Source organism: Myotis myotis, unplaced genomic scaffold, assembly GCF_014108235.1.
Source record: "Myotis myotis isolate mMyoMyo1 unplaced genomic scaffold, mMyoMyo1.p scaffold_m19_p_17, whole genome shotgun sequence".
Classification (NCBI taxonomy): domain Eukaryota; kingdom Metazoa; phylum Chordata; class Mammalia; order Chiroptera; family Vespertilionidae; genus Myotis; species Myotis myotis.
In genome coordinates, this window is record NW_023416321.1 from 15,509,964 (window position 1) to 15,531,395 (window position 21,432).

The 21,432-nt window shown below is 55.5% G+C and overlaps 2 protein-coding genes across 3 annotated transcripts in view; one reads left to right on the top strand and one right to left on the bottom strand.

The window, feature by feature from the left end:
• Positions 1–458: 458 nt before the first annotated feature.
• STAT5A (signal transducer and activator of transcription 5A) lies at positions 459–21,066 on the bottom strand. 2 transcript variants are annotated; one of them, XM_036339768.1, is made up of 19 exons: positions 20,932–21,066; positions 20,000–20,137; positions 19,502–19,658; positions 17,824–17,913; positions 14,558–14,732; positions 9,695–9,825; positions 9,324–9,475; positions 8,726–8,881; positions 8,152–8,331; positions 6,749–6,836; positions 6,524–6,646; positions 6,048–6,140; positions 5,374–5,580; positions 4,721–4,815; positions 4,500–4,630; positions 3,890–4,045; positions 3,166–3,217; positions 2,745–2,849; positions 459–1,734 (listed from the first exon to the last, which is right to left on the bottom strand). In XM_036339768.1, exons 2-19 carry the CDS (start codon positions 20,125–20,127, stop codon positions 1,572–1,574), a joined length of 2,382 nt encoding a protein of 793 aa, XP_036195661.1. In that variant the 5' UTR covers positions 20,128–20,137; positions 20,932–21,066; the 3' UTR covers positions 459–1,571. The 2 variants fall into 2 exon arrangements, with proteins under 2 accessions (XP_036195661.1, XP_036195660.1); XM_036339767.1 differs by having other exon boundaries at positions 3,166–3,232.
• The window catches only part of LOC118671504 (signal transducer and activator of transcription 5B), a 68,808-nt gene continuing 68,420 nt past the window's right edge, over positions 21,045–21,432 (top strand). Inside the window, exon 1 of the mRNA XM_036339763.1 lies at positions 21,045–21,066. The gene's annotated coding sequence lies outside the window, so the exon portion shown is untranslated. The remainder of the gene's footprint in view (positions 21,067–21,432) is intronic.

A 21,432-nucleotide genomic window follows, 5' to 3' on the forward strand; every position in this document is an offset into this window, starting at 1 on the left:
CCTTCTGCCCTGACCAGCCTCCTCCTGGTCTCGGGCCATTTGAGACACAGTGGCAGTGGGATGGTGCCATCTGCTGGTCTCTGGGAAGAGGGGCGGTTGGGAGGCTCTCCAGTGACCCTGGCCCCAGAAGGGTTGAGAGTCACGGTGGCCCTGGCCCTCAGCCGCCAGCTTCAGGATTGCTCACAGCAGCAGCCACACTTCTTCCCGCTCCTCGAGTCCCTTCCCCCAGCAATCCCTGCCCCATCCTTTCCCAAGACCTCGACTAGAGGCTTAGCTCTTTAGTCTTGTGAGAAGCACTGACAGTGTTCCAGGGGGGTTGGCACCCTTAAAACACAGAAAAGGAGCAGAGTTGTAGCTTCAAGCTACACAGCACAGCGTCAGCCACGTAGGACGGAAGGAGCGAAACGCCACCAGCTCCCAGAGCTCCCCAACCAGGAGCCACACCAGCAGTTTTATGAAAAAAAAAAAAAATATTTTATTTCACAAATGTGTTGCCTATGTACAAAGTACAAAAGACTCCCTCTTCTTACCCCCCTGCGCCTTCAGAGAGGTTTCAACCTGGGGCTCCCACTGTCCCACTGTCAGCTGCCCCTGGCTGCAGGCCAGATGCCTGGGAGGGCGGAGCCAGCGAGTTGTGAGCCAGGCCTTCTCCCACCACAGCGGGTTATGCAACTGTGATGAGGCCTCTTCCAGGTTCCACCTCCCAGCAGCGTGGAAGCAGAGATCAGCTTTCACCCCTCACTCCAGATCCCACTGACTGGCTGCTGTTTCTCCATGCAGGTTATTTCCAGGACCAGAGGGGTCAGCCCTACAAGTCCTGGGTCCCCTGTTCACACCAGGTCCTACACCTGTCTTCCCCTCTCCTACCTCTCCTATAAGCAACAGAGGCAAGGAAAGGAGGCGGGGCCAGAGGGAGGGGTGGGGATGCTGGGTGAGAAGGAGCGGGAGCGTTGGCAACGGCATCACGCTCCGGATGGGAGGCCAAGAAATTACACACTCAGAGCGGCTTTGGCGGGCCCGACTCAAATGACCCATCGAGGTCGAGGGACTTGGCCACAACCTAGATAAGCTCTCAGTTCACAAAAAGTCTGGAGTCCATGTTCATCCCCAACCTCCCTTCCAAGGGAAGAAGCAATAGACCAACACGTGTGCATGAGAGCAGATGCACATATATGTGCGCGCACACACACACTTGGGAGGCAAAGCTTCTAAGTCAGGAGTAAAGCTTAGAGATGCTGCCTGTCTCTATTCCCTTCCTTGAACAGTTTCATTCCAATAACTGCTGAGCAGATGGAGGCCCCAGCAGGAGGAGGCTTCCTGCACTGAGCAGCTCAGTCTCTCCCACCGCAGAGACAGGCCCCGGGGGCTCTCCTGAAATACCTTGATCTGGAGAAAATGTCGGCTGCCTGGGCAGCAGCCACACACCTAGGACTGCGAAGGCGAGGTGGCACACCTCGCACACAAATATACACGGTGCCCTGCAAGGGCACCAATACGCACAGCAACACGAAAATCATAATATGAACCCTTTGTACGGGTTATTGTTTCCAAGAAGTGTGGGATTCACACATTCAGGAAAGCGAGCCTCTGGTAGAGCTGAAGAGCCCGGTAGGTGGGGACAGGCGCGGGTCCAGACTGTCAATCGGGCGGCGTAGGAGTTCCTCCACGTGCCGGGCTACATCCATGGTCTCGTCCAGGTCAAATTCCACATCCTGCTCCAGGACGGGGTCAGGACTGGTGGAGAGAGGGAGATGTCAGAGGGAGCTGGCCAGTCTCACTGCCTCAAGCTCTCGGGGGCAGTCCCCAGTCTGCTCCCCACTCAGACCAGCTCTGGCTAGACCCCTGCACCCCAAGATGTAGTCACTGGCTCTTTGGGAGGCACCCAGTCTCATCTCTCACTGCCTCACTGAGTGATAGAGGGGAATGCATTTTCCTCTCCCTGTCCTCAACTGTCAAAGGAGGTGGCTGACCCAGTGAGCTCTGCCCACCTGCGGCGCTATTCCATTAAATCCTAGGCACCGTCCACTGAGCACCTACGAGGACCTGGGCCTTGTAACCACGTTACTCCAATCCTTCCAGCCACCTGTAAGGTAGGCATTTACTCAGCTTTTCAGAGGAGGAAATGAGGCTTGACCGTGTCCGGAATCTTGCTCAGGGCCTCCTGGCTGGCGACCCCCAAGCCTGTGGGGATCCCACTACAGCTTGAGCCTCCCAGGCAAACAGACAACCAGCCCAGACCATCCACAACTCAGAAGAGAATTACTTCTCTACCATGGGAACCCCAGAGAGGAGCAGAGATACCCTGTTCCCCCGGCTCCCAAGAATGACCATTCCATTCATAGCTGTCTTGTGTGAAGTCCCTACAGCAGCCTCACCTGTGCTAAATGCTTTACACACACTCGTTATTCCTGACCTCAATCCCCCAAGACAGGTATCCTTGCTTCCATTTGACAGATGAGAAAACAGCATCAGAGAGGCTCAATAATTTCCCCAAGGTCACACAGCTAGTCAGCACCACAGCAAGGACCCTGCTGTGTGTTAAGTCCCAAAATGCACTGTGGTTTTTACTGGTTGATCTCACCCTCCCTGCACCTGGCAGGCACATGCCAGAGCTTGGCCTGGGTTGGGTGGTCTCAGACCTGGAGGAGCTCTGGATTCCTTGGCCCACAGCCCTCCAGGGGTCCAGCCCAAGGCCCAGTGCCCAGTCCCAGCCCCCCATGAAGCCCTGTAAGAACACAACCTACTTCTGTGGGTACATGTTGTAATGAGCCTGGGGACCCACAGCCGGGGAGGGGGCCTGTTCTATGTAGGTGGCATTGCCCCCAGCAGAGTCTGCAGACGTCACAAACCTGGAGGAGGAAGCAGAGCAGAGCCTCAGCGGCCTCAGCGGCCTCAGGGCAGCGCTGACAGGGGATGGGCTCAGGGGCATCTTTCTGTCTCTCTCAGGTGCAGAAGGACAAAGTGCAGGAGGGGGCCCTGGGTACTGGCCCATGGTGACCAAGCCTGGTTCCCTCCCCAGGGCTGAGCCAGGTTTTAGGGAGAATGGAATGCTGGGCCCTTGGACGGGAGGGGGGTGGTAGTGAGGAGTAAGAACAGCGGGGGTAGGGGGGCAGGGGCGGGGGAACAGAGGCAGCAGGAGACCAGAGCTGGACCCCAGACACTTACTCAGGGACCACTTGCTTGATCTGTGGCTTCACGTATCCGTCCACTGCTTTAGCTGCCGAGGGGGGAACTGTGATGAGAACCAAAGTTTCTGGGAGCTTGTCGGAGGGTGGAAACTCACCCCATGGAGTCTGCCTCTTATCCCAGTTGCTGGGGGCCTCAGCCAGGATGAGATTTCCCATGGACCCCCCGCCATGGACCCCAAATGAACACCTGCTGACGGACCAGCCAGAGGGCTACCCAGAGCCTGGCTCCAATCTCATCCCTGCTCGGGCTTCCTTTCTGGCTCTTTGCTTTCTCTCTCCCCACCCCTACCACTGCCAAGGAAACAGAATCAACGCCAAGGAGCCAACGCAACCAATGGGTTGGGGACAAGCTGAAGAGGAAAAACCTGTCCACTGTGCTCCTGCACTGCGCCCGGGAGCAGGGCCGGCGGATGAAGAAGTGCTATCTGTGGGTGTGACTCATCCTGGCTCCTCCCCAGCACTGCAGCCTCCTCTCCCAAGGGCAGAAGTGAGAGTCTACCGGCTTTTCCCTCGGCAGAGAAGAAAGCAGACTCCGTGGTTTTGCTTTCCCTCTCCTCGCTTACGAGCCCTGAAATCCTCTCCACATGCTGTGCACCATCTGGTGACCGAAGCCCATAGGGCTCTAGGGGAGTCCCCACTGCCTGGCCTGAGAGTGAGTCCTCGGGCCGGAGGAGGGCTGGGGAGGGCCAGGCAGGACGCACCGAGCACGGGCGTGTAGTACTTGGCGAAGACCTCATCCTTGGGCCGGTCGGGGAACACGTAGATGAGATAGCTCAGGTCGCCCAGCCGGTCAGCCAGGGACCGGATGGAGAAATCCCTCGTGGTGAATGGCTTCAGGTTCCACAGGTTGCGGTCAGCTGTGAAAAGGACAAGCTCGTTCCCACAACCCGCTGCCCGCCCTCAGGAGGGGGCCCGGGGTTGTGGGGTTCAGGACAGGCTTGCAGAGACACCCGGTCTCCTACTAGTCCCCACGGCAACCCCATCCCTGAGATCCCTGGCGCAGGGCAAGGCAACGTCCGTGGGAACATCCTACCCAGCAAACCGGGCGAGTAGATACCGACAAGGCCAGGTCAGGGCAGCGAAGGGAGAGCATGGAGCTGCTGAAGGACTCACCCAGCGATCCCGGAGCCTTAGGGGGCCAGGATTTTAGGTTCTCCAAAATGGGAAATGATAGAAAGGGAATGTGTTTCCTCCCAGACTCTGAGCTCAGTTCCTATCTTTCCCACCAGGTACCTTCTAAGGAGGCAGGCCCGATGGAGAAGGGGACGCAGGGAAATTGGGGCTGGAGTGTGGACAAAAGAGGGCACTCACGAGAGTCAAACTTCCAGGCAATGGTGATGCCCCCGATTTCTGAGTCGCTAAAGCGCAGTAAGAAGGTCCCATCGGGCTTGTTGATGAGCAGGTCGTGGGCCTGCTGCTTATTCACAAAACCTAGGATGGCCCTGGGAGCACGGAACATAGTGTCACCGCTGGGCCAGCAGCCACTGTCCCGAGCCCACGCCCTCCTGACCCCCATGCCCGCCACTCCTCACCCGTCATTCCAATGGGGCTTGTGATGCTTCTTCAGCACCTCCATGACCCCGTCAAACCACTGCCAGAAGGTATAGTTCCAGCCCGGCAAGTTCTCCTGAGAACCCCAGGAAACCCCAAGTCAGGGCTGGGGCCCCTGTCGTCACAGGTGGCCCAGGAAACCATCAGTGCCTCTTGTCCTCATCCAGACCCTCTCCCAATTCCTCGCCCTACTTGTCCCGCACTGCGGCTGTCCACACAGACCCCAACCCCTCTGCGAGGGAACTGGAGAGTCAACTCGCCTCTGGTCTGAGACCCAGAGGCCCACGACAACCCCATGGGGAGGGGGGTGGACGTACAACAGCCATTCCTGCCCAACCCCTTCATTTCACAGATGGGGAAACTGAGGCCCAGAGCAGGGAAGGGGGCCTGGCAAAATAGTTAACCAGGCGAGGACTAGAGCCCAAGGATCCTGACTCTCAGCTCCGGGCTCCTTCCTGCAGTCCTGCTCTGGCTGTCACAGCTGACTGCATTCCTTGGGGTACCAGCCCCCTCCATCTCTCCTGCTTGTGAGAGAGGGTGGGGCACTGACCTCAGGCAGAACCCTGTCCTTGAGGCGGGGAAGGGGTGGCAGGGCCCAGGTGGGCCAGGCCGGCAGCCGGCGGGGGGCCCTCACCCTGTTGAACTGGGACCAGGACACGGACATGCTGTTATAGTCCTCGAGGTGGCTGCTGCTGCTGTTGAACAGCTTCTGCGCCAGGAACACGAGGTTCTCCTTGGTCAGGCCCCGGTTGCTCTGCACTTCGGCCTTGAATTTCATGTTGAGCGCTTCACACAGCTGCGGCCACAGCACTTTGTCAGGCACGGCAAAGGGCACCCTGCCCTGAGCGGGAGAGAAGAAGGGGCGGGGGGGATTGAGGGAGCAGGAAATACACACTAACACAGGCACACAGACCTACAGATACCTAGAGACAGAGGGGACTGAGAAAGACCCAGAAAAGGAGACAAACACAAGGGAAAGGAAGGCAGGGTGGCAGGGGCAGAAGGTGGGTGTGCAAGATAGAGACCAGACCAGGGGACTGAGGACAGAGATCAGTGACCCAAACCACAAGCCAAAGGAAGATCAAGGGCCAGATCCCAAAGACCAAGCTCACGGACCTGGGAGACCCTAATCCTAAAACGGGAGCCTAGACACAGCCCGAGGGCAGGGGACTCACACCAGCTGCCCCTCTCCCCTCGCCTCACTCGAGCTGGTCCGGGGTGGGGGAGGACCACTGGGCAGGGCCCCGAGGGGTTGAGAATGACCCTGGGAGATCCTAGGCTCAGGAGACGGGGTCTCAGGGGACTCACGGGCTCGGCAAAGGCGTTGTCCCACAGCACGGTGGCCGTGGCATTGTGGTCCTGGCTGCCGTGAACAATGACCACCACAGGAAGGGACAGGGTCTAGGGGAGTCAAAAGAATGAGCGTTGAGGGCATATGACCACCCTGTTGCCCTCGGCTTGGGCAAGACTCCCCACCCTCATTGCTTCCCCACAGTCCCAACCACAAGCCCCTCCCGTCAAAACCAAAGCAAAAACAAACACACAAGAAACACATCTTTCTTCCCGGCCCATCGCCTGAGTTCTGTGGGCCGGTGCCAGATTACGATACAGCCTCGAAAACAGGCACCAGCAGAGTGAAAGCAGGTTTTCTGATAGCATCACAGGGCAACTCATCCGAGAGCCGCGGATTCGGAGCTCTGGGCTCCCAAGCCAGCCTAGTGGCCGCGGGCAGGTCCCTGCGCTTTCCTGGGTGACCTGCGGGGGATGGGAGTGCGCGTCCTCACCTTCACCTGGAACACAAGCTCATTGCTGCCCACGCTGAACTGAGACTCAAACAGGACTGTGAACTTCTCCTCCGTCACGGACTCCGCGCCCCGCCTGTCAGCGCGCTTGATCCTCTTTAGCGACTGTAGGTGGGGCGGGAGCGGGGCCGGGAGACAGGAGCTGGTTACAGGGACCGAGCTCTGGGCAGACCTTCCCTCCCTCCCAGAGCCAGGCCCTGTCCTCACCATGTTCCTGAAATGGGCGCTGAGGGTGCCAGTGGCTTGGTGATACTCCATGACGCAGCAGTTGTTCAAGATCTCTCCACTGCACTCGCTGTGGAAGAGAAGGGAGCCCCGTCTCCGCACAGGCCGGCCAGGAACATGGCCCTGCTGCTGGCCGGGCCCACAGCCCCTGCCCCACCCTCTGAGAACGTTCTTCGCTGGGTCCCGGCCTTACTTTCTCATCAACCTGATAGTCATCAAGGGTGGGGTCTGGGTCTCTATCATCAGGTTCAAAATACCTTGAGCATCAAGACTGATGTGAGGCCCTTCAGCTTCTAGTGAACTTAAAATCATGACCACAGCCTACAAGTATCCCCAGGATCACCCCCGCCTCCTCCCTGGCCTCATAGGGTTCCTCTTCCCTTATTCAGAATAAGCAAGCCATGCTGCCTCGTCTGTGCTGAACATGCAAGCGTGGTCCAACCTCAGGACTTCTGCACTCACTCTTCCTGTTGCCCCAAACCTTCTTGACCTTCTCATTCAGGTCTCGATTTAAATGGCTCCTCAGAAAGGCCCTCCTCAACCACCCATGTGGTGTTGATACGTCTACCCAGATGCTGGGATAGCACTCCGTCTTGATTTTCTTTCTACGGGGTATCCCCTTTTGACACTGCCTTATTTTCAAAAGCACAGGACTGTCTCCCTCCCCAGCCAAAACGTAAGATCTAAGAAAGTGAGAACCTCTTGGCCTTCTTCATCACCCTATGCCCCAATCAGACGGTAGGCCCTCAGTCCACATAACCAAGTCTCCCACTTCTCACATCCTCCTTCATTCACTCATGCACTGCTCCCTTTAGGAGTGGCCAGCCCCGACCCCGGGACCCCAGCCCTGGGTTCTCTGTCCACACATGCACCTTCCGGGCAAGGCCCACGTTCTCTGCCTTGAAGTTGGCCCTCTCCAGGCTCCTTCACTAGCTGCCTCCCATTCATCCTGCAGCCTGAGACGAAGTGTCACTGCTCCACCCACATCATGGCCCACTTCCACGTCTCCCTTGTCCCTCGCCAGCAATCACTTCTCATGCCTGCTGCCTACTCTTCTAGCCGAGCACCATCAAGTTCTGTGTGGATTATACTGGGTCCCAGTACTTAGCACAGACCCTAGAACACCCGAGCAGTGCAATCCTTGTTGACCTACTATGTGCTGGGCACAGCAGGGCCTGGGGAAGGCCTCTGTTCAGGAGGAGCAAAGTGAACACCAGGACAGACAGAATGAACAGGAGAGACACCGCACGGTGTCTGCAACGCCAGGACAAAACGCTGCAGAGAGGGAGGCCACGCTGTCCCATCACTAGGCCTCCACGTGTAGGACGGAGGCAGGCCCCCGACTGAGTGTGGAGTCAGGCGCCAATAAGGAAGGACGCACGTACTTGCGGGTGTTCTCGTTCTTGAGCAGCGACTTGGCCTGCTGCTCGCTGATGATGGTGGCCTTCACCTGGGGGGGGTTCATGTGCACGTTCAGCTTCCCCCCCACCAGCAGGCGCACGGTGGCTGCAAACTTGGTCTGGGTCTTCAGGACCTGAGGGGGCTGCTTCTCAATGATGAACGTGCTGCGGGGACCCAAGGGACGAGATGCTGCCTCAGGGGACAGGGCTCCGGTCCCCGTGTGGGGAGGAGGCCGCACACAGGGCTCGGCAGGCAGAGGAAGGGCACGTGGCCGACACCCTGTTCCCAGGGAGGCCACTGAGAGCCGCGGGGAGGCGGGAGGGGAGGCAGGGAAGTGAACTCGGCAGCTGGCACGGGGCTGCAGGAAGCAAGGGCAGCCCAGGTAGCGCTCACAAGAGAAACTGGGAAAGGTCAACGGCGACTGGGGACAGAAGGGAAAGGGTGTGAGCAGAGAGAGACAAGGGTGCCAGTGAGAGCCCCCCCCATCTGCAAAGCACCCCCTGCCTCCCCCAGGCCAACCACATGCGGGGCTGGGTGTGGCCGAGAGGCAGCAGTCACCTGGTCACCAGGGCGGAGATGATGTCTGTGATGGTGGCATTGACCTCAGCCAGCATCTCCTCCACGGGGCCGGGGATGGGCAGCTGCTGGCAGAGGTGCTCAGCTCTGCGGATCTGCTGCCGGTTCTGCCAGATGATCTCGGCCAACTTCTCACACCTGCACCCCAGTCCCGGGGCCAAAGGAAGCCCAGTCCTGAAGAGGCTCCAGGCTGGGGTGAGCCCCCCAAGACCTAGCCCCACGCTCACCCAGGAAGGCTTTACACCTCAGCGCCCACTCCTGTCCACTGAGCAGAGCAGGACAGGGGCTGCCCTAACTTCCAGAAACACAGACACGCAGGAGGCGTGACCCCGGTTTGTACCCGACCAGCCGAGCATCAGCCCAGAGCACCTGGCCCTGCCCCACCCCAACACAGTGACTCCCTTCCCAGGGAGGGGCACGACGGGGCACCAGAGTCTGTGTCGGGAACCAGACCACTGGTGAAGGAAGACCTGCCACCGGGCAGAGCGAGCGGCTGCACATGGCAACTCGGGAGCAGAATAAGCAGCTGGTAGACCACCCTGAGCCCCGGCCCCCTTCCCTGCCTGCCCCCCCCCATTACCAGGACTGCAGCACGTCCAGGCTGCCCTCAGGGGGCCCCCCATTCCCGGCCAGCTGCTGCCGCCGCTTCCACTGGATCAGCTCGTCGTCCAGGATGATGGTCTGCTGCTTGCGCAGCAGCTGCAGGGTCTTCTGGTGCTTCTCGGCCAGCTCCTGGCGGGGGGGGGGGGGCAGGCCCTCTGGCTCCTGGGGAACAGCCCTGCGGGGCCTCGCTCAGGAGGCCGGGCCTGCCCCCCCCCCCGACCCGCTCTGCCTCACAGGCCCCCACAGGCCTCCTGCCCCCCGGGGTCCTGGCCTGTCCCTCTCTCGGTCCCCGACAGCTCAGGATGTGGACCCCCACGCCCGGAGGAGAGGGACGCACACCCCACTCACCACGCGGTACTGCTGCAGCGTCTGGGCCTCGCGCTGCAGCCAGGCCTCCAGGGACACCTGCTTCTGCTGCAGGGCTGTCTCCCGGCTCAGACGCTCCTGCGGGTTCAGCTGGGCCAGCTGGGCAAACTGAGCTGCAGGAGGGACGGGACACCATGGCCATGACCCCCAGCTTCCAGCAGGAAACCCAGAGAAACCACACTCACTTGCTCTGCAGACAAGACCCTCAGGGGGACGCGTCTGACCAACGGCCAGTCAGGGATCTGGCAGCCAAGGGCCCGGGAGAGGCGCCAGCTTCACTCCCTGGCCCCCAACTCTGAGCTCCCCTCTAGGGACGAGGAGACAGAAGCTTGTGGGGACAGCTGAGGAGGATCCCACCACCCCAGCCCACACGGCTGGGGCCCCGCCTTCCTCACGCCACATTGGGGTCCGGCTTGGAGCCCTCCGCCTCGTCTGCCTCAGCCTGGCCATCTGCTAGCGGGGTGGACTCGGGGGAATCCCCTCACTCCCCTGTGCCTCAGTCTCCCCGTGTGCAAAACGGGGAGCCTGCTCCCTGCCTCGGCGGAAGGAAGGCTGAAAAGCGCTGATAAGGAAAATGCTCAGGGAGCTGCCTGGCACCTGGAAGCTCTGGGTGAGAGTTAGTCCTTGTTGCTCAATGGGCTACGGGACAGGACTGAAGGGTGACGGGGACCAGCAGCTCTCAGCCTCGGCCTCGCCAGGGAAGGCCCTGCTCCTGGGCCTGTGCCGCCTCCTGGGGCACAGCTGCCTCTCCTCAGGGAGAGGAGGTTCTCTGCACAGGAAGGCGCCTCTCGAGTTTGTCCAGGTTGGGTCACTGTGAGCTCAGCTGACCAACAGGAAGAGAAAAGAGAGAAGATGAAGAAGAAAGAAGAGAGGGAGGGAGGGGCCTGCACAAAAGCAGCAAGATTCTCAACCTGCTGCAGTGGCTCAGTGGGTGGAGCATCATCTGGGGCACCCAACCGCCAGGGCACCCAAAGAAGGCAAATGCCCAACGTTCCTCTCTCTCTCTCTCTCTCTCTCTCTCTCTCTCTCTCTCTCTCTCTCCCTCCATGTCCTCAGGTGGGGATTTAAAATAAATTAAATAAGTTAAGAAAAAAAAAAGTAGCAATATTCTCTCAGGAAACGGAGGCAATTCTCTTCACAATAGCTTTAGGAAGCTCATCGATGGTAGGAATAGGGAGTCAGTGAGGCATAATTACCCTCTTTAAAAACATCAGTTATGAAATACTTAAGACATAGGGAAGGGAGAAAGAATGATATAGAAACACCGTGAATTCATAACCCACATTAAGCAATCAAACATTTCCCAATTAAAGCCACCTGCTCACCTCCACAGCCTGCAATCCCATCCCCCGCCTAGGGAAACACTAGCCTAAATTCTGGGGTGATTATGCGCAGCCAAGAGCCATTTTGAACACCCAGTGTCCTTCCTCGGGCTGAGTCAAGAAGAAGTGAGCATCAGCCTGTCTTGGTCAAGCTCCTGGCAGGCCTCTGAGGGCCACGTCACACTGACCTAGGCCCTGCCCCAAGGTCACACAGGCTGGGACAGACCAAAGCAACTCTAGACAGCCAGGAAGAGCCCAGACGAGAAGGGCGTTCGGAGAGACGGCGCCCATCTCACTGCAGGGGCCTGAGCAGGGAGAGCATCGTCCAGCAGGGAGCACAGCAGGGTCGTCTGGGGGCCACCTCAGGCTCCTGCCACCACAGGGAGGTGGTGGTGTCCCCAGCACCTGGTGCGGCCTCCCTCTGCGAGCGACCCAGTTAGGGTTCTCCGGGCAATTTGCAGGCGCTTCTGGGAAGGACGCCAGGAGATGTGGGGCAACTGTCTGCTCCACTGGAGGGAACTGAGCCTTCTCTGCACAACAGATCGATAGTCTGTGTTTCTGATGGTGAACTTGATAAATGAGACTGAACTGACACTGCCTGCTGGGTACAAGCCCAAACCAGAACCCAAGCCCAAACCCATACACAGGAAACAGAAAACCCAAGAGTGGGATCATCGATATGGTGACCAGTCTGGGAGAGAACTGAGAGCTTGGCTATCCTGTTCCCGCATCTGGGAAGTGGGCTTTCTCCACGCCCCCACCGCCCGCCCCAGGGCCAGTCAGGTGTGGAATCAGATGGGAAGGAGACATGCTAGACTCATCCCACCGACATCTATTCAACACCTACTGTGATTCAGGCAATGTGCTGGCCTCGGGGTACAGGAAACACTGACAGGGCAGGATTAGGAGGAAAGCTTAACTAGGCAAATGAAAAGAGAATCCTAAGCAAAGTGAAATAATAATAAAAGGAAAAATAGAGAAACAAAAACGGATATGAACAAAACTGAAAATAAATACTGAAATGTTGACCTCAATTCCACTGTATTAAATGTTACATTAAATAACATTGGGCTAAACACCTTGATTAAAAGCAATGGTTGTCAGAATAAAGACAAAGGCAAGACAACTATATGCTGTCTACATTTTTAAATTTTAAAAAGCATGGATAAAGATAGGTTGTGCCAATATGGAACAGGAAGGCTTGAGAAGTTATGTTAATTTCTGATAAAGTAGACTTCAAGACAAAGAGTATTACCAGAGATCGAGAAAGATATTTCATAATTATTAAAGTGTCAATCCAGCAGACCGACAATTACCATAAATGCATATGAATCTACTAACAAAGCTTCAAAATACATAAAGGAAATGTTTACAGAAGTAATTGGAGAAGTACACAATTCCACAATATAATAGGAGATTTTGATACCTCTCTCTCAGCATCTGATAGAACTATTAGGCAGAAAAATAAATAAAGACATAGATCAATGGTTCTCTACGTGTGGACCAGGGATGCCTGGAGGGTTCCCAAGACCCTTATAGGAGTTCCACAAAGCCAAAACCGTTTTCAAAAGTCATAAGATTTTGCCTTTTTCTCTTTTAGTCTCTTATAATTATACAGTGGCATTTTTCAAGAGGCTGCAAGATATGTGATACTACAACAGACTGAAAGCAAGATCCAGCTATCTCCCTAACATTAGAGAGATGTGTAAAAATGTATAGCAATGCCACTCTACTCACTAAATTTTGTTTTGGAAAATATAGATGTTGTTTGTTTTTTGATTTTACGTTTTTTGATACAATTTTATTATGTTAGCATAATAAATATATATACTGAATATATTTAAATATTCATAGTGTTTATATAGTATATAAATACGTTACATAAATATAGCTATACTATATGCAATGTGCATAATATGTAATATATAAATATTTATAACATTTAAATATTTATTTTTAAATAAGTATTGTTATATTTGTTAACATTATGGAATTTATTATTTGCTGCTTTTTAATGAAACACAGTAGAAAATACATCCTTTTCAAGTCCACCAGATACACTCACCAAGACTGAGCATATGCTGGGCCATAAAACAAGTCTCAATACATTTAAAAGAACTGAGATCATACAGGGTATGTTCTCTGACAACAATGAAATTCAATAATGAAATGAAAATGGAATCAATAATGATATGACATCTAGAAAAAAATATTTGGACATTAAACAATATACTTCTAAATGCATGTGCAAAAGAATTAGAAGAGAAATGAGAAAATACTTCAAAAGGAATGATAGTGAATTCAAAATCAGGAGAGGCAGCTAAAACCCTGCTTAGCAGGAGGTTTATGACTCTGAATACATATACTAGACAAGAAGAAAGGTCTAAAATCAATTACCTAACGGTCTACCTCAGGGGTCCTCAAACTTTTTTTTTTTTTTTTTAAAACACATTTTACTGATTTTTCACAGAGAGGAAGGGAGAGGGATAGAGAGTCAGAAACATCGATGAGAGAGAAACATCGATCAGCCGCCTCCAGCACGCCCCCCACTGGGGATGTGCCCGCAACCCAGGTACATGCCCTTGACCAGAATCGAACCTGGGACCTCTCAGTCTGCAGGCCGACGCTCTATCCACTGAGCCAAACCGGTTTCGGCCCTCAAACTTTTTAAACAGGGGGCCAGTTCACTGTCCCTCAGACCGTTGGAGGGCCGGACTATAGTTTTCAAAAAAACTATGAACAAATTCCTATGCACACTGCACATATCTTATTTTGATGTAAAAAAACAAAACGGGAACAAATACAATATTTGTATTTGCATGTGGCCCGCGGGCCGTAGTTTGAGGACCCCTGGTCTACCTGAAGAAGCCAGAAAAAGAAGAGCAAAGGAAAAGATAGCTTGACACTTCCTGTTCTCACTAGGACGGGTGGTACAGCTCTGGGAGACAGGAGAATTGTCCACTGTCACCTCCTACCTTCCAGTTCCATCTCCTCTAAGGAAGACTAAAAAAGGGACGTTCCTGGAGTTCCACCTCTCCCCAGCCTGGTCCAATCTGGGAACTCTCAACCTAAATGCTCCCTCTGACTGGGGAACACTTTGCCCATATTCAGTCATTTATTCATTGATTGAGATATTCACGGAATACCTACAGTTAGGGAGACAATATTGGCTAATAAAGTACAGTGATTTAATGACACCTCCCTCAATTTTCTAAGCAACTCAGGCCAAGTTGCTTGTTCTCTTCGAACCTCAGTTTTACCATCTGCAAAATAGAGATAAAGCAACTACCTGCATCCTCGAGCTGTTTGTTGTAAAGGCTGAATTGAGTTATGCATGCAAAAGGCTTAGCCCAGAGCCTGGCCCACAGCAAGAGCTCCGTCACCCGGAGCCATTACTCCTCCCAGGCTTTGGGGAAGGTTCCCAGGAAATAGACACGACCTAGTCCCATCCCTGCCGGAGCTCACAAAGTGGTCCTCACTGCCATCCTCACGACATACACCGCCCACGCTGCAGCGGCCTCACCCTGGATCCTCAGGCTCTCCTGGTATTGGATGATGAAGTACTCTTGAGTCTGCTGCAGCTTCTTCAGTTCGTTCTCGGTGTCCTGCGTGACCAGTCTTAGCTCTTCAAATGTCTGGTTGATCTGAAGGTGTTTCTGGGACATGGCGTCAACCAGCATCCCAACAGGAGAGGCACCCTGGGGACATATCAGAAATGCAGGCCGCAGTGAGCTGGGCAGTGAGGATGGGAGAAACCTCGGGCTTTGGGGGATGCCAATACTACAGACCCCAAACTCTGAATCTAGAGTAAAAAGGAAGGGCAAGTTGAGCCAGAAGGATAGTCATTTGTCAGCACTGGGGTGGAGGGGACAAAGAAGGAGGAGAACCGTGTGAGCTGGCAGACTATGGAATCTTCCTGAAGCATAGCAGAAACGTCTATTGCAGTTCTGGCCTCCACCAGAGGATGCCAAACATGGTCCATCTAAATTCTCTTTGAAGAGAGTAGAACTCAACACATCCCAAGAGTTACCTGGGTTTTCCTAGTAATGATGACCCCTCACTCCACATTCTTTCACTGATCCAATGCCACGGGCTGTGCAAGGTGCTGGGACGGAGTGGGGACTGAGGCTCAGTGGTCGGCAAACTGTGGCTCGCGAGTCACATGCGGCTCTTTGGCCCCTTGAGTGTGGCTCTTCCACAAAATACCACGTGCGGGCGCGCATGTACAGTGCGATTGAAACTTCGTGGCCCATGCGCGGAAGTCGGTATTTTGTGGACGAGCCACACTCAAGGGGCCAAAGAGCCGCATGTGACTCGTGAGCCGCAGTCTGCCGACCACTGGGCTAGGTGAACACACATTGTCTTTGTCCTCACTCAAGACCTACTTGTGACCGAGGAGAGAGGGAATCAGGTAAACCTCTCACAGGTGGTGTCCTAAGAACCCCACAGTGAAGTTACAGGGGAAGCATCAACAAGGGCTTTGTGGATTCAGACATTTAAGTGACCTGGTCTGATCTCCTTCTCAACCAGGTCTTCAGGGCCTTTCCAATGAACTGTTCTCAGAAAATTCCAAACACCTTCCCACAGCCTCCATTGCCCTGGCTGATAGTCCCTGCCAGCCTCTGTGCCCACAACAGCTACTTTCTGTTCCTTAAACACCCAGCACGTTGCTGCCTCAGGGCCTTTGCATTTTTTGTTCCATCACTCTGGAACAAATCTTCCTGGGGCTGGCGCTTCACCTGGTACTTTTTCAGAGTGACCGTCTCTGAAGGGCCAATTCAAAACAGCACCACCCTTATCTGAGAGGGTCTAGTTCTTGGGTTTTACCTCTTACTTTTATTTTCTTTAAAAACAATTTTTTTTTATTGATTTCAGAGAGGAAGTGAGAGAAATGAAAACATCAACAATGAGAGCGAATCACTGATTGGCTGCCTCCTGCACGCCCCCTACTGGGGATCAAGCCCACAACCCTGGGCATGTGCTCTGACGGGCAATCAAACCGTGACCTCCTGGTTCATAGGTTGACACTCAACCATCGCTCTTATCTGCCTCCTTGCACTAGGATGTGAGCCTTCTAAGTGCTAAGACCTCATCTGTCTTGTGCATCACCAAATCCCTTAGGCCTAGGACTGTGGTCAGCAAACCGCGGCTCGCGAGCCACATGCAGTTCTTTGGCCCCTTCAGTGTGGTTCTTCCACAAAATACCGGCTCTTCCACAAAATACCACATGCGGGCGCGCACCTACAGTGCGATTGAAACTTCGTGGCCCGTGCGCAGAAGTCGGTATTTTGTGGAAGAGCCACACTGAAGGGGCCAAAGAGCCGCATGTGGCTCGGGAGCCGCGGTTTGCCGAGCCGCAGTTTGCCAACCACTGGCCTAGGACATCAAAGGTGTCCAAGAACACCTTCATGGCTAGTAGAAGGCATGATTCCCATTCCCTGAGCCCCCTTCCCCCAACCATGACAACACCTGCATCACAGACATGTAGTTCTTAATTGGAGCCTAATTCATTTGTGTGTTTACAGATAGCCCTGTGATACAACAAGCCAAGGGACACAAGCGTTGTCCTGGAAGACCCTCTGGATCTGCTTCCTCTCTGGCCTTACCCATCAGACTCCTCACTTGGCTCCCTTCTCCCCAGTTGCACTGACTATTTGCAAGTCTTCAAATATGATAAGATGGCTCCTGCCTTCTTGCCCTCACAAATACTGTTGCTACTTTTGACTAAAAACTCCTCCCACCTCCTCCATCCTGCTTTCTCCACTGTAGTTCAGACCTCTCCTCCCTCAGGACATGCCCCCTGCCCGCCTGCCCCGATTTGAGCTGGGTACTTTTCCCACATATGCCCCCTGAACCCTCAGTTCACCGCTGGAGAACCGATCATCACCCGAATTCCTCCCAGGTGATGACCAGGTCTTTATCTGTTTCTCCAGGCCTAGCCCAGGGCCGGACACACCGCAGGACCTCAATACACATTTACTGAATGAACTGCCAAATTCCTGAAATCAGCGTTCACAACAACAAATAGATAATCAATAAGACCTGTGCTCCCAGCACTATTCGGCGGTCTTTACCTGTGTTATGTCATTTTATGAAATTCATTTTGCTTTACTGCAGATAGTATAACATTTGTACCATTGTCCAAGCAGATGTTCAATGCCTGTATGATTCCAGAACTTGGGGAATGAGTCCCTGTTCTGCCTCTCTGGGCCTCACTTCTCTGAGCTTGACTGTGTTCATTTTTCTGACACAGACCTTGGCTCCATTTCTCCTCACAGACCGTCCCAGAGAATATTTCTTATTTGGCCCTACCCCATTTATTGAATGACAAATCTTTTCCCTGGTGACTTGTAATGCCATTTCTGACACAGACTGAGTTTCCAGCTGTGTGTGTGTGTGTGTGTGTGTGTGTGTGTGTGTGTGTGTGTGTTTAGGGCTTCATCTTCTGTTTCATTGGTCTGTTTGTTTGTCCCTGGCCCACACAGTATCTCATTTAATGATCACAATAATCCTGCAAGGTAGGTACTATCACCATCCCTACTTATAATTGAAGAAATATAGGCTCAGAGAAGTTAAGTAACTTGCTCAAGTTATACAGCTAGAAAGTGGTGGAGCCAGGGACTGAAGCCAGGGGGTCACTCCGCACCTGCAAGTAATCTTGCCCCTCACACTTGCTCATGTCTCCTCTCATTTCTTTGGTGTCCTCTCATGCCAGTATTTATAAGTCACAGTTGTGTCTGGAGAGAACAGTCTTCCCAACTCCTCTCCCCACACCCAGGGGACACTCACATTGTTGGCTTCTCGGACCAGCCTCTGCTCATTGTACAGAATGTGCCGGATGCAGCGGACCAGCTCCATGGGGCAGCGGTCATACGTGTTCTGAAAGAATCCAAGAGCAGCGACCAGTGGCCATCTTCTGTGTCTACCAAGCCTGTCGCAGTGCCATGCCCACACTTCCTCCCCTCCAATCCTTGCCTCAGCTTCCCCCCCCCCCGAGAAGTCTCCAGAACTGTCATCAGTCACCTCTGTCTCTCCTTGACTTGATTTCCCCTCCCAGATCTTCATTCAGTTTGCAGTGCATTAGAAACCCAGTTCAGAAAGCACTTCCAACCGACCATCCCCTATGACTTTTTTTTTTAAATATATTTTATTGATTTTTTACAGAGAGGAAGGGAGAGGGATAGAGAGTCAGAAACATCGATGAGAGAGAAGCATCAATCAGCTGCCTCCTGCACACCCCGCACTGGGGATGTGCCTGCAACTAAGGTACATGCCCTTGACCGGAATCAAACCTGGGACCTTCAGTCCCCAGGCCGACGTTCTATCCAGTGAGCCAAACCGGTCAGGGCCCCCTATGACTTTCATATCAGTGAAACCCTATGACATAGCAGAAATGATTATCCCCATTTCAAAGATGAGAAAACTGATGCTTAGAGAGGTTAAGTACTTATACAGAACGAAGCAAATGGGTGAGCAGATGACTCAAAACTCAGAGCGCCTAATGTCATGGTCAAGAAACTTTCCGCCATACTCCAGCTCTGGGTTCCTATTCTGCTTCCCCCTTTGCCCCAGGTTTCCCCGGCTTCCTCCCTCTTCTGGGGTGGACTTTTTATTTCCCTGGCACCCTGCTGCTTCTATTTAAAAGTGGTTCTCTAAGAAATACTAGTGATTTCCAATAAATGCTTGACTATGATTACTACCCACACCCCTTTCCTGCTCCCACTAAAACTTCCTCTCTCCCCTATCCTCCACCCCTCCCCCCGAGTGAAGAAGCTACATCTTACATCTAAAGCCTAATTCAAGGCTCTTTTATCTGACAACTCTGCTCCTCTCCTGCCCCACTTAAAGAGCTCTCCCACCTTTAGACGAGCCCCAATAGCAGCGGTTCTCAACCTGTGGGCCGCGACCCCTTTGGGGGGTCAAACGATCCTTTCACAGGGGTCGCCTAAGACCATTCTGCATATCAGATATTTACATGACGATTCATAACAGTAGCAACATTACAGTTATGAAGTAGCAACGAACATAATTTTCTGGTTGGGTCACAACATGAGGAACTGTATTTAAAGGGCCGGAAGGTTGAGAACCACTGCCCAAGAGGGATGTCTGGTTGCCTCACGCCCTCATTTCTAGAATCTGTCCCTCCTCCTTTCTCCTCTAAAGGAATCTTGACTCAGTCCACCTCCATCCCTTCCGCTTGATCTGTCCAGAAGGTGGTTTCACCCATCCTCCTTCTCTTGGGGACCAGCACACCCCACCTCTGGCTTTGTAATATGCTAAAGGGATCCAACAGGTCTGATTTAGAAAGAGGGGGTGGGGGAAATTGAAGCACAGAAAAGTTGCCGATAAGGTGAAGGTCACACGGTGAGTCAGTGAGTGTCCAGGCCAGGAAAAACCCAGGGGTTCCGACGCTGGGACTAGAAGGCGGCCACGGCCTCCCCACAGATGACCCGGCGCTCACACCCACCTGCAGCTGCGTGGCGTAGTGCCCCAGCTTGATCTTCAGCAAGAACCCATCTTCCCCCACCTGGTGCTCGGCCTTCTTCTGCAGCTCCTGCACCAGGCCCTCCAGCAGCTGGGTGGCCTGGGCTTGGTCCTGGGGATTTTCTGGATCGATGGCATCCCTTGGGGCAGGGCAGGGTAGAGAAGCCTTCTGTGGTGCCTCCGTGGCAAGGAAGCCAGGCAGGAGGCGGGAAACCCAGGCTCCTGACTACGAGTGCTCCAGTGCCCACAAGCCTGGTTCCTGGCAGCGCCATGGGCAGCAGAGTCTAGAAACAGCCCCTCTCCCTTCCCGGGCTCCCATTTCCCTGTTCCCCTTTCCCCGCCAACATGGAACAGGGCCCCTTCCTCGCAGAAAGGAACCCACAGGACCAGAATCACACCCACCCACACGGAGGAGCCCTGAGGCTGACAGGCCTGGCTGGCAGGGTCCCGCCGGGGAAGCCAGCCCAGCCGGGGCACCTACCAGGGCTGGCTCTCGATCCACTGAGCCAAGTAGTGGCGGACCTCGATGGGAAAGTGCTGCCCGTACAGCACCTGCATCTGGCGCAGCGCATCCCCCTGCAGCTGCTGGGCCTGGATCCAGCCCGCCATGGCCGTTCACCTGGGGCGAGCAGATGGCTGAGGACGCGCCCGCCGGGCAGAGGCGAGGGCTGGGCCTGCCCCTGGCCCGGCCATGCCCACCCGTGCCCGGACCGCGGTCCGTCGGGCCAGGCCCCTCCCTCCCACAGACCGGCTTTCCTGTGCGGGAAGAAAGATGGTGAGGAGGGGAAGGCCGCCCTGCCCTCTAACGAGGAACCCGCGGAGGCTTGGGGAGGGGCCCGCGAAAGTCAGGTGCCCTCCTCCTCTTCCCCTCCCCTCGCCCCACCGGGGCTTCCCCAGCGGGGGGACAGCTAAAAACTGAAAGAGAAACTTGACCGCGGTGGCCCACGGACCTCGGCAAGAATCCCCCTACCCGGCCTCGAACCCTGGGTACCAATTTCTGGGAAGGGGCGTGGGGGGCTATGCCAGCCCAAAGCGACGGTCCCGAAGGCGTCCCCTGGACGGCGGGGTCCCCGCGGGCACGTGGCTAGGGCTGTTACAGAGGCCGGGGGGACAGACGCGCCCCGTCTCTCCTCGGTGGCGCCGGAGCAGCTGCGCCCCCCGTCTCTCTGCCCCGGCCCAGCCCGACAGCGCCCCCTGCCCACGGCGCGCGAGGCCGGCGCCCACCCGCGGCGCCTGCCCCCGATCCGCGCCCCCCGTCCGAGCGGAGCCTGAACTCCCTCCCGGGCGCGGGGACTTTTCCCTGCACCCCGCCCGGCCGTCGGGCTTCGGGTCCCCGGGCGCGGGGCCAGGACGGGAGTCAAGTGTCCCCTCTCCGCGCGCGCGGCGCCCGGGACGCGCTGCGCGGCCACCCACCTGGCGGCACCGAGCCGTCCGGCGGCGGGGCCGGCTCTGGGCCCGCGGCTCTCGCTCCCGGCCCGGGCTCCTGGCGGCTGCGGCGGCGGCTGTTACTACAGGAAGGAGCAGAGAGCAGCGATTTCCTCCTCAAAGGTCAGCTGCCTCCGATAGACCATACACAGCGCGCGAGCTCTCGCCAACACCCCTCCCCGCCGCGGTCGCTCCCTCCCCGCCCCCGCCCTCGGTCGCTGGCTCCCCCGCGAGTGCGCAGCGGCGGCCGCGGTCCGGGTCCCGCGCGGGGAGGCTGGGCGGCGCCGCGCGTGGGGGCTGCCCCGACGGCGGGGTCCCCTGGGAGTCCCAGCCGGCCCTCGCGTGGCGAGCCAGGGGCGCGGGAGAGGGGGCGGGAGGGCCTGGGAAATCCCGGGCTCTGGAAAGCCCGGACCCGGCCTCAGTTTCCTCATCCGTGAAAAGGGAGGAAGAAAGGGTTGGACCTGCGGGAGAGGCCTGGCAGCGCTGGCA